This window comes from Zerene cesonia, chromosome 5, assembly GCF_012273895.1.
Source record: "Zerene cesonia ecotype Mississippi chromosome 5, Zerene_cesonia_1.1, whole genome shotgun sequence".
In the NCBI taxonomy this organism is placed as follows: Eukaryota; Metazoa; Arthropoda; class Insecta; order Lepidoptera; family Pieridae; genus Zerene; species Zerene cesonia.
This window is the reverse complement of record NC_052106.1, coordinates 2,006,281-2,018,583: the sequence shown is the minus strand read 5'-3', so window position 1 is coordinate 2,018,583 and position 12,303 is coordinate 2,006,281. Positions and strand designations below refer to the sequence as shown.

The window sequence follows — 12,303 nt, the reverse complement described above, 5'->3', positions numbered from 1 at the left end:
GAAAAAAGTGTGATTACAAAATTTTTAGACTGTAAATTCAACACGAAAATTTAAACTAAGCTAAAAAATGGTTTCGTTACACGTTAAGTGTACGTAAAAGGTCGTGTCGAAAATAAATGAAAACACCTCGCCATCGCGGTAAAAGATGAATTATGCACGCTAGAATTTAGACGAATGTCAGAACTGAGAAGTTATAAGCACTATGTCAGTAGGTCACAAAGATTAGGTACCATAAAATGATGATCAAAAAGATAGTAAGCTCTTTTATGTACTTTTATGAGACGTGTAGAAGAGTGAGGAAATACTTGGTGGTTTTTCTTAGTATCTAAAGTTGTAGATCGAAAGCTTACAGCTGCATAAACAATTAAGCCAGCCAGATTAAAAAAGCACCCTTGTATTTTAGATAAAAATTGGTACCCATAACATCACTTAACGTATCTAGGATACAAACCTTTCCCTGCCTACTCCTACTTATCTCTTATTTAATAATTTGAGAGAAACTATTTATGATAGGCAATTTCATTACGAATTCCAGTGCCTATAGCTTAATATCACATTAACCATAGCTATAAACTGAACAGAAATTAAATACTATTCAATATTCTTTGAATCTCTTAATCTGCGTTGATAACGCTTAAGAATCGTCATACTCTTACATCCTGTGAGAATTGAGCACAAATATTAATAATGTTATTTATAATAGACTTTGTAAAAGCGTTTTATTACATAATATTTTAAACTTAAACTGAAACTGCAGGCTGTCTTTGAGTATTTTATAATTTATTATCGCATTTTTAGGTTAAACTCGTATCATGAGTCCATTGTGATAACGATAATAATCATTTTGCTTATGTAACATGAATGGTCTACGTGTCTAGCGATACACGCCGAGCTATGTTCTAGTTTCATTAGATCCAGGAGGTATTAGGCATACTAAGGATGTATATTTGCTTGTATTTATAATTTTTATGCTGATTACTATGTTGTATTTATTGGTATTTGTGTTCTGCATACAATAACCATAAATTATAACACCGGAAACTAACAAAATACAGAAATAAAAAAATTAAGATTAACTTAATACTATAATTAATAATTATTGAAGAATTGTTGAAATAGGTCCAGTATTTACCGATATTAGCGCGTTCAAACAGACAAACACTCAGCTCTCTTCAGCTTTATATTATTAGTATACATGTAGCTAATATCCTATATTTATATTCAATTACAGCGTGCTTATAAAAGAGTTCACAGTTTAATGGTAATTAAATTAAATTCACGTGTTTCTGTAATCTATAGTTTACTGCGCACTTACAACTGAACAAAACAATTACCTATACGTAATTTCGTAGTCACTATTGTATAATTGTTAGGTATATTGACATGACGAATTATTAAATCTACTCGTCATATGCATAAAAATAAAGATAACAAAGGACTTTTTAGAAAAGACTAGACTTTTAAGAATTATTTCACCTGACGATAAGGCAATATTTTATTTCATTATGTCGGAGGACATCTGAGCTGGTAAGCGATGGTAAGCGATCACCACCGCCCATGAAAAATTACAGAGGTGCCCGTGCAAATGCGTTGCCCGCTTTAAGAAGTAATGGATATGGATTGAAGACTAGAAAGAAGGAATGGACTAGGAGGGTGAAGAAAAGAAATCGGGCTTCCGACTCACCCGTTCACCGAAGAAAACACAGTAATATTATCCTTTTCTTTGAGTCTGTTACTATTTCACGACGGTTTTCTGTAGGGGTATGGTACTTCCCCGGTTCGAGCTGGCCCAATCTGTGCAGAATAGTACTCGACTTATTTAATTACTCGATTAAATTTGATTTAGTTGTGGTATAACATCAAACAATAAAAAAATATCTATGCATTGTATTTAAATTAATCCATATTACTTGTACTAAAAATATAGAAAGCCGGACACATTTTACATTATAGCAACACAATTGTTACATTGTACTCGTTTACAATTGACTCTAAAAAGAAATAAAAAAAATTACCGACTGAAGTTGCTAAGAACGTTGATTTCTTTCTGATACTCAATACTTGTTCTCAATTATCCCTTCTCCAGCTGAGAACAACGTATTTTCAAGATCCAGTGAATACTTAACCCAGATTGCAGGACAATGGGATGTAAAAATGAAAGATTTACCATCGCCATAGAGTATATAATTCTTAGATTTCTTGTCTCATTTATTTTCCTCTAGAAGACAGCCAAGATCATAGAAGTGAAGTTCGTACACACTATATCTATCTCCGTTTTTAGACATTTTTTGTGACAAATTACAAACAAAATAGGAGTCAGGATGGACTAGTCTGTTCATGGATACATTAGATTTTATATGACCCTATTTCTTTTGACTAAAAAATTTAAAGGGTCATATACAATTTAATATAAAAGAAGAATAAAAAATGTATATAACTTACAAGCTACTGAAGAAGAAATTTTGAAATTGAAAAAAAAAATAGTTACGTAAAATGTGAAATGTTATAAAATAGTTCCGGATTCATCAGGGGCTGTTCGCTACAATTAGCTTGTTTTGATCCTCTTCCTTCGTTTACTACACTGTGTGACCCCTCCCTTTAAAGTTTAATTCGCAAGAGCCCTCATTTGAATTGAATACCTCCTTCGTTTTTGGGAACATCGGTAAATAATATCGCCTTATGACACGTACCAAATATGTAATACAACGGAACGATACGAACCCATTGATAAATAATAATCGTTGATATCATATACAATGTTATATATTACAAACGACACCGGCTCTTGCATGCATATTGGGCGATTAGCACGCTCCAATTTCATATCAATCCATAAATTATAATATTGATTTCGACGGCCTTTCATGCGACTTCATATAATAACATTTTACATATGAAAAGTCACCATCCTAGGCTACATCTATGCTTACCAGCAGGATGAGGAGATGGTAGACAAGCGCTTCCCTAACATACATAAAAAAACTGCTTTAGGATCCGTGTCAATACAACAATGTCATGAGTTTATCTTAACATCCTTTTTAGGATAGAATTAAAAAACTAAATTGAAGCAAGCAAGAGAGGCAATTTATTCGATTGTATCAGAAAGGGTGTTTTCAATAATGTGGATGAAACGCTTATTTTTGTTTTTGTTAAGGCATCTAGACATCAATAAAACCTGATAGTATCATAGTTTCTCCGTAAAGTGTAGTAATAATCGCCTAGATTGAGAGATAGTAGAGGGATAAAGGTATATGTTGTTTATTCGTTGAATATGTCTTACATATCTTTAACAAATGCACTAAAAATTATATTTAATTATCAAAGCATTTCAAAACAACACAATGATAAGCTACTTAACTTGTATTTAGTCGTGATACATTGGTGAAAATACGTTTAATATTTTATCTGCTTACGCACCTTGAAGGCGATTCAGAAAAACTAAACAATATGACGATAAAAAAGCTAATAGAATATATATCTCTATCGGTCGACAACTCTATTGAAGACTCAATTTTTATATGACTACTTGCCTTACCAGCCCCGGTATCGCACTTAAATATGGTCTAGAACACACGGGTACCAGTATATATTATATTATCTGTGAACCAGGCATCACATAAGTATGCAAATGTGAAAGAATTGGTTGAAATCGATCCAGTACTTCTGAGATTAACGGGTTTAAGCAAAACTCTTCAACTTAATATTATGGCTACAGTTTCATTGGGAAACCTACGTTTTAATAAATTTTCGCGTTTATTATTATTAGTTTTTTGAAAAACAATCGTGATTGTTAAATTGTCCGAAAGCCAAAAATTATCATAATTCCTATTAATATAATTTAAAAGTATGAAAGTCCGTAAGAATGTATTCATTGATGTGTTTTTGTTACTCTTTCATGTTAAAACTACACAAAGGATGATGATATTTGGCAGTGGATCGATAGATTTATACCATATTTGCTTTGTGGGTGAAACCGCGCGGCACAGCTAGTCATGAAATGAATAGACTTTAATGTCTCCAATCTATGTTCTAGTTCTAGTTAGTATGGGTGGCACATAAATCCACTTGATAAAAAAAAGATTACAAAAATAAATAGCAATGATTGATAACTCGTACAATAAATAGAGGTTTCGTAGAGCTGAGCTAGATGTACGGCGGAATCTTAAGATAAGATAATTATGCAATCAAAACATGTTTACAAAACTTTAAAAATGTATTTTTATTATATTATACATATATATATATTAATGAAAAATGCAGCGTTTAACGTAAACATGCGAATTTCTGAACTGAACCTGAACGTTTAAAAAAGTAGCAAATTATTATCTACCCGTCTGATGTAATAAAGCCTATAACATATAACAATATAGAAATGATTTTTTTGAAATCCATATCAATACATTTTTTGCTTATACTGTTGTTTATTTATATTATAATGAATAATACATTTTTGACTATTGCAACAACTTTCAATTTTTTTAAGTGATAGATTAACGTTAAATACATATAAATATGTATATTTTCAGACATTTCTCAATAAACTGTCAGAATTTATGAGCGTGGCAAGTAAGCTTTAGTAATAAACAAACCATTTATCATAAAAATTGCTTTAACAAGTTCTTAATTTCGTTTTATAAAAACCGGAGCAAAGTTGAAATAACAGTCCTTTAGTTTGTTAATACAATCAGTAAATACTCGGAAGTTCCTAACGTAATATGTTTTGTAAATAATAAGAGGTAAGCGCAACCACAGACGTAGTTATTGTGAGTCGTAAATTATTCTAAATGAATTCTCAGCGTGGGTATCGATGTTATTTGAAGACCAGGTAGTGGAGGTAAGAAATATTTTTACCTTAGAGTATCTAAGTACAATTTATATCTATACTTGATAAATTTAATTTGCTTGAACGTGCTAATATGTGCAAAAATTCTTCTATTGTTGTATACGTACGTGATCCATGAGTGCATGTGGTCGAGTACGTTTCGGCACGAATTGGGCCAGCTCGCACAGGAGAAGTATCACGCCCCCACAGAGGATCGGCGTGAATTGGTAGCATGCTGTTGTGTCTCGTTGGGTGATCGGGGGAGCCGGAGGAATTTATGATTAACAAATATACACATTTCGCCCATCTTGTAGATAAAGATTAGAATCCAACAATTCTTTAAAAATGGCAGATATCAAAATACATTCTAATCTGAATTTTAAACATGTACAGATAAGGTTGATTTAATTTATACAACCTAACAATCTAGAATCATTTTTTGTTTGTTACAAATTCCAGGTAGTTGTGACGGTATTTTGTTTGATGAAATATGTTTCATAAATTCAAATGTTAGTCCATGGCCCGGATAGCTCAGTCGGTAGAGCATTGGACTTTTAATCCAAGGGTCCAGGGTTCAAGTCCCTGTTCGGGCGGCTTTTTTTTTTGTTTATTTTACTTTTATTTGATGTGAATGCAGTTATTGATCAGCTTACTAGAAGCTTTTTAAACTATAATATGAATAACAGATAAATTGTAAGTGAACACAAAATACTATATTAGAATTATATTAAAAGTGTTCACTTACACGTAGACGTAAATTAATCAAATTATAATCTATAAATATATATCTATAAATACCATTTATGCTAGAATTTTAGTCTTGTGTGACTTCTTTTTGTGATATAAAAATGAGTGTAAGAGTGACTTTGGACTTCTTTTTATTATTACATACTTACTACGTATTTTATTTATGTAGGTACATAATAATTAAACTTTTTATTACCAGGGACAGCGACATGAAGACATCATGAAGGTTACCGTTGTCATGACTTCATTTTTTCACATTCAAATGTATTGCGGTTAAAATTGGAAAATCAAATTTCGAATTCAAAAAAAAAAATGCAATTCCTTGCCATTTTTATTCGACAAAATTCACAGTTCACAGAAATATTTTTAACCTATAATACAGCACATTGACACACTAACCGATATGGGACACACATCGTTGCTATGTGCCTTAAAGATCAAGGTTATAATATGATAGAGCTAAATTTACACAATTTGATAACACGTGACTCTGCGGCGTAATTTCGCGATTTAGATTTTCAGGTTATAAAATTGCACATGTGGTTCGGAATAGTTTTAAATTAAATTATGACATTTAAAACTGTCAATTATAAAGGATATCTTTAATTTAAGCTTCAGCTAGATTTAGAAATATAATATGTTGTATTTAGTATTATATTATCTGTGGTTTAGTTATAGATAGGTCATAGGTGTAGGTATAGGTTATATACTTTCGTGGCACTAACGACTTTGTTTCAACCTTCTGTATTCTCATTGTTTGTATTTTTTATGAACCAAACTAAAGAATATAAATTGTTTCATTGCATATAATAAAATTTTATACATCGTATATAATAAATATATATAATATATAATATTATATAATTATAGTGACATTTTTTTTAAAGATTTAATGGCTTGGTTACTAGACCTTTAAGCCCATTATAGTGACTATGTTTATATGTATAGATTGTTTAATTTTGTATGATAATAACCACCAAGCCTATGTTAAAAATTCTGTCTATTTTTTATTGATAATTTCAATAACACTAGTTTTATTTATCTGTAGTATGATATGAGTTTTTTATATAGACTCAAGGCTAGGCAACTGATTTATGTATGTTTATTGACAGATTACTAAATCGTTACTTTTAAAAGTATACAGGTAATAAAAACAAATATAACAAATAACTAACAATTACCTATTATTTGTAGGTAGGTATGTAATATTTATTACATCAAAGGATTTGAAGTATTGTTGGTATCTAGTATTTATTATTTGGTAGAGAGTAGAGGCAAGGTTCCCGCGTGAAATTGTATTATAAGTTCATTTAACTTTTTATTTTGAGTGAACGAAGCGTTATTTTATATTGGAACTTTTCAAATTGAAATTGTTTGCTTTAAAAATTAGGTGTTATGTTAAATATGCAAAATTACGTTAAATATTTCGTAATAGACCTCTTTCTTCAGTATGGCAATTTTTTTTAAGTGTGACATTATAATACCCTGCGATATTAAACGAATAATTGGACATTACTATGGAAACTGTTTGTTATTTATTATTGGTAGAGATGTCATGTTATTTTCATAATATTGTATTATAATTTATTACGAGAAGTGACAAATACCTGTATCTGTTGGCTTTTATAGACTGTTACGCTATCACTGTCAATTATTTTAATAAAAGATTACTAAATAAACGTTTATCTTTAATAAATAATAGGAATGTGTTTTCTTTAGACACTTTAATGCTAACATGGTTTTGATATAAGTTTTTGGTCTTTCATTTTAAAATAATAATACTTAGTTCCTCTCGTACTGAGATGTCATAATAGGTAACGTTTAAATGTAATTTTATTTTCTTAGATAATTCTGAGGACACCAGACATTATTTGAGTAAACATGTTATTATTAAATATTTATCGTTTTTATAATTAGATAGGATGTAAATTTTGTCGCCATAACAACTTTGTAAAATAAAAAATACTACGCATTAGCTTTTGTTTGCATGTGTGCGTAAGATAACCGATCGCTGTCATAGATTAATCGTTGATGTAAACACGACAAAAGGCAGGTAACCGAAGAGGATGAATCAATTTTACTGTTTTTTACAATGCAATTTATCTTTAACATATCTTGTGAAAAACATATTATCTTATGAAATATATTCATTTGATTTTAATAGATATGTGTGATTAGTTAACGAAAGGAGTTACTAGATTAGGGATGGTATTAGAATGGCTTTAAGTAAAAAACATTAAAATATATATTATGCATACAGGAGTATTAAGAACGTTATAAAAATGGAAATTGAACTCATTTTAATTCTACACAATTCTATTCGTCTAGACTTGAGGCTGCGGCGTTGATCTTTTATTTTACTTGGCAATGAGAAATCAAGTTGTCAATAGTTGGATCTACCAAATTATAATTTTATGACATTAAAATCTATTAAATTATAATTTTATCGTTTTTAATTACGCATTTTCTCTATTGTTTAAGTTAAAAATGATAATTGAATAAAGTGAAAATTTAATTAAGTATTTAATATATTGTTCAATTAAATATTTATTAAGTTCATATTGATTAACAGCTTTTGGTGTTCTATTGTTTTGTTTTCAAATATTGTATTACATTGTGTGATACCTACGTTACCTGTAATGTAGATTTTCAAGTTTGTTTTAATAGGTTAATGTCTCAGCATTCCGCAAATATTAATATCATAAGTTACAGCCTACATTCATAATCTCATTTACGGAATGTATCACTTTACCATTTTAGAACATAACTTTTATTACTTATAACATTTAGTCGGTGACTTTTAATGTGAAGTGTGTAATGAACTTTGATCTTTTTATTTTAGCATTGTTGAATATTTTGAATGTACATACTTTAATGTAAATTCGTGCTTTTTTTGCCAAAATACGCCATAAAAAATAAGAAAAATAAAAGTACAAAAACTTGTTATTCTATGAATGGTTCGATGTACACAGATTATGTATGTGTAGCATGTTTACATTAGCGCGTTGTCGTGTGCGTGCGGAGCGCGCGTCCGTATTTATTTTAGTCGCCGGCTTTACTCGGCTCAGTCTTTCGTCAGATCAACAAGTTGTGTTTGTGTTTGTGGTTGGAAATTTAAAATAAAAAAAAATAATATAAAATGTCTGCATCACCGATAGCGCGGCAAGCTACCCACAGCCAAGCCATCCCGACACGGCGCGTCCAGATTTCCGATCCAGCGCAGATGCCCGATGTCTATTCCAGTACACCTGGAGGCACAATTTATTCGACAACACCAGGAGGTAAATTAAATTAATCGTCTCTCACATTTTAAAACTTAGCTTTACTAAACAACTTTTTAAATAATATTACCTAAACTGCTAGTTATTTACTACGGGTGTAAAAGTGCAAATAAATTAATGAGGACAATAATCTAGTCATGAACTTATAAATAAAATAATATAGGTACATAAATTATACATAACAAACACGTGTCATCAATTTATTTTATCTGTATATTACGTAATGCAACACCCGTGCTTGGCGACAGATAAACAAAACGTAAGTGCTTTTGAATTTGGAACAACAACAGAAGTATAGCTATATATCTATATAGGACGTTAGAACAGATGTATACGACTGAGAAAATCTGATCGAGTTTATGTTATAAAAATACTGATTTCTGAGCAAAATTAGAAAAGATCGTTCGATTGCTAAAGCGAAAGACCGCATGGTACACGAGCTATGTGACCTTGAGCATGTACATACGCAAAATAAATATAAACCGCGTGGTTCACATAATAACGTGCACGTGTTTTTTTTAATTTAAATGTATTCAAATTTCAAAACAATATTAATTTTTAGTAATTAACAATTCAGTGTAAGATATAAAAATATATAATTCGAAATTTGTTCGCAACAAAAATGTCGATATTGGATCGGCCGAGTATCATAGTAAAAAAATTGTCTATCTATTCAAAAATGTTTTTTTATGAACTTACATATCTAGGAGATAATATCGGCGAAAATGTATTAAAGTATTATTTTCGCATATACACGTGGCACGGTATTATTTACATACATATGTACATATATTACATTATCACCAGTTTACACTTTAGAGATAATAAAACAAGGTCACTTTAAAATTCACGTGAAAACAAACACGGCAATGATGGACGATATCTAAGTTTCAATATAAGATTATTTGATTATCTTATGATATCACTTATCAGTCATCATATTCAGTTATTATAATTATATACGTAGTTCATCTGCCTGATATTTGGTTAAACGAATAAACCATTTCCTCAGACATTCGCAAAACATTCCAAAATTATTACTCATTAGTTTATACATCTGGCAATTTTAGGTCAATTCACAATAGCATTTAATGAAGAAAATTTAGACCAGTCGTTCTACATTCTTCATTTAAAATTTTACTTTTAAATGGATAAGAACCTTAATGTCTTCATCAATACTTTTTTTGTCCATTTACGTATCTTCATTTAGTTTGAAACTAAACTTTCTATATTATATATGAATATTTTATTTCAATTTAACTTTTATATCTTAAATACCATCTTAAAAGGGATGAGAGACGAACGTCATCTTATTTTTATTACATATACTTGCGTCATTTCTTGTTTACGGTTTAGCATCCAAAATCTATAATCATATACAAAATCGTTTTATGTAACAAGTTGTAGCTAATAAAAACAGGAAAGTAATAGTCGTAAATTAGGATTGTTTATAAGAGGTATTATTATCCTCCTTTTGTAATCGTGAACTATGACTGTTATTTTGAATTATTTGTATCAACAAATAATATACCTGAATATTTTAACTGCTTGTGCTTGTTTGTTTGTTTATTTGTATACACATCGGTTAGGGGGCTAGAGAATGACATAGGCCACTTTTGTGTGAAACATTTCATCCCCATGGAAATACCATTTGACTACGCAGCCGAAGCCGCGAGCAGAGAGCTAGTTTAATAAATAATTGAACCTGTCTTCAAGTGATAACAAAACGAATCCATTATTGAACTATTTATAAGATAATAACAATAAATAACAAATAGCTCGATATAATAATAGATACACAAAATCTAACCGAAATCTTAACATAATTTATTTATCTTTACAGGTACAAGGATTGTATACGAAAGGTCATTTATGATGTCCTTAAGCCAGTCACCTATTTCCAGGACACCGCCCAAATGCGCTTTACCAGCTGCGATGTTAAAGAATCCCAACTCGGGTCCCATTCTGCAGACGCAGAAGGCACGCTCGAATTCCATCTCCTTCGATGAGTCACAAGAAACATTCTCTATGGATCTCTAAGATAGGATAAGGCTGTATAGGTTATAAGCCAACGTCAACTCGGTTTAAAAAAAGAACTGTCATATGCCAAATGGAAATTTTTTTTTGGATTAATCTTTTCGGACTGTGTTGGTTTAAATTAAAACAAAATTGTATTTAAACTAGGATTAATCATGTCATGGTCATAATAGACACCGAGCTGATGTTGTATTTATAGATTTAAAGCTTATTGCTAAGTCAAAATAATCGCAAAACCTCTCTAGTCACAGACAAAAGATTAACTTGAATGTGTAAAAGTGGACGAATATAAGATGTTTGTGGTATGTGAAAATAAATTCCTGTTATTGTTGACATGCGTCACGTTTATTGTTGGTAAATGCTAAGTAATAGTTTCTCAAAAAAATATCGACTTAAGTATTTAAGTGTTTTGTCGACTGATTATGAATTTTGACTTTAGCATTAACTAGGTTAGGAAAAGATAGGCGTGACTGAAACGTATTATAAGCGTTGGAAACGCGACCCTTTGCCCAAAAATCAATAAAAAAATAAAAATAAAATATCATAAATAATAAAAAAATATGCAAAATATATAAAATATGTAAAAAAATCACTAAATTATTAATGGAATGGCCGAAATTGCAACATTGTTATTGTTTTTAAAAGCACGGCAAAGGGTTTAATTAGTATTAAGGGCGTTTAACGCATTTTAAAGGTGCTAGGTGTTTTGAACTGATGTGCCATTTGTGTGAAATGATATGTGTTCTTGTGGTATTTTATTTCAAAATGTAAGATATCAATGTTAAAAAATTTGAAGCAATAATTATTAATTACCAATGTTGTATTTTATCTTTTGCTTATCAATACAGAAAGCGTCATAATTGTTATATTTTTACGTTTATGTTTTGTTATGTAGCTTTGATGACAGAAGTTTTGATATTAAAGTTCCAAGTCTGAATTGAGATAGTCGCTTTGGTCTTGTAAGATTTTTTTAAAGATATTATTGTAATACATGGTATTAATTTGACTGCCAATAAAAAATATAAAAAACATCTGTTATGTTTTATTGAACATGCTTTTTAAATTATTTATGTTTAATACACACGTATATTTACAATAAATTTTTGTAAGTGAAAACGTATCATACACACACACACACACACACAGAATATAATATTCAAAAAATGGTATAATACTTTACCACTAGTAAAAGATTTTGTTTCCATAAAAATATTCTATATTATCTATGCATTTGTCATGCTTGATGATATTAAGAAAGAAAGTTGACACCAAAAATGAAAGAAAGCAAGAGTAAATAATGAGACGTTGCTGATTCAATGTCGAAAATAACTGGGCCGATCGAGATGATATTTGTAGTTTATGTAAGCAGATGTCTTAAAAATGCTGCGCTCATTTCTCTTGGATACAGAGAAAGCT

General features: G+C 30.1%; 1 protein-coding gene and 1 non-coding gene across 2 annotated transcripts; both read left to right on the top strand.

The window, feature by feature from the left end:
- Window positions 1-5,342: 5,342 nt before the first annotated feature.
- Trnak-uuu lies at window positions 5,343-5,415 on the top strand. Its single transcript has one exon. It is a non-coding gene; the product is annotated as a tRNA-Lys (tRNA).
- Window positions 5,416-8,610: 3,195 nt separating this feature from the next.
- On the top strand, window positions 8,611-11,916 carry LOC119840103 (eukaryotic translation initiation factor 4E-binding protein 3-like). The gene is made up of 2 exons (XM_038366612.1): window positions 8,611-8,850; window positions 10,694-11,916. The coding sequence occupies exons 1-2, from the start codon at window positions 8,709-8,711 to the stop codon at window positions 10,888-10,890; spliced, it is 339 nt and encodes a 112-aa protein (XP_038222540.1). The 5' UTR covers window positions 8,611-8,708; the 3' UTR covers window positions 10,891-11,916.
- Window positions 11,917-12,303: the final 387 nt, after the last annotated feature.

Coding starts and splice junctions, on each gene's coding strand:
- LOC119840103 (XM_038366612.1), top strand. CDS start 8,709: ATGTCTGCATCACCGATAGCGCGGCAAGCTACCCACAGCCAAGCCATC. Junction 8,851..10,693: donor TTATTCGACAACACCAGGAG/GTAAATTAAATT, acceptor TTATCTTTACAG/GTACAAGGATTGTATACGAA.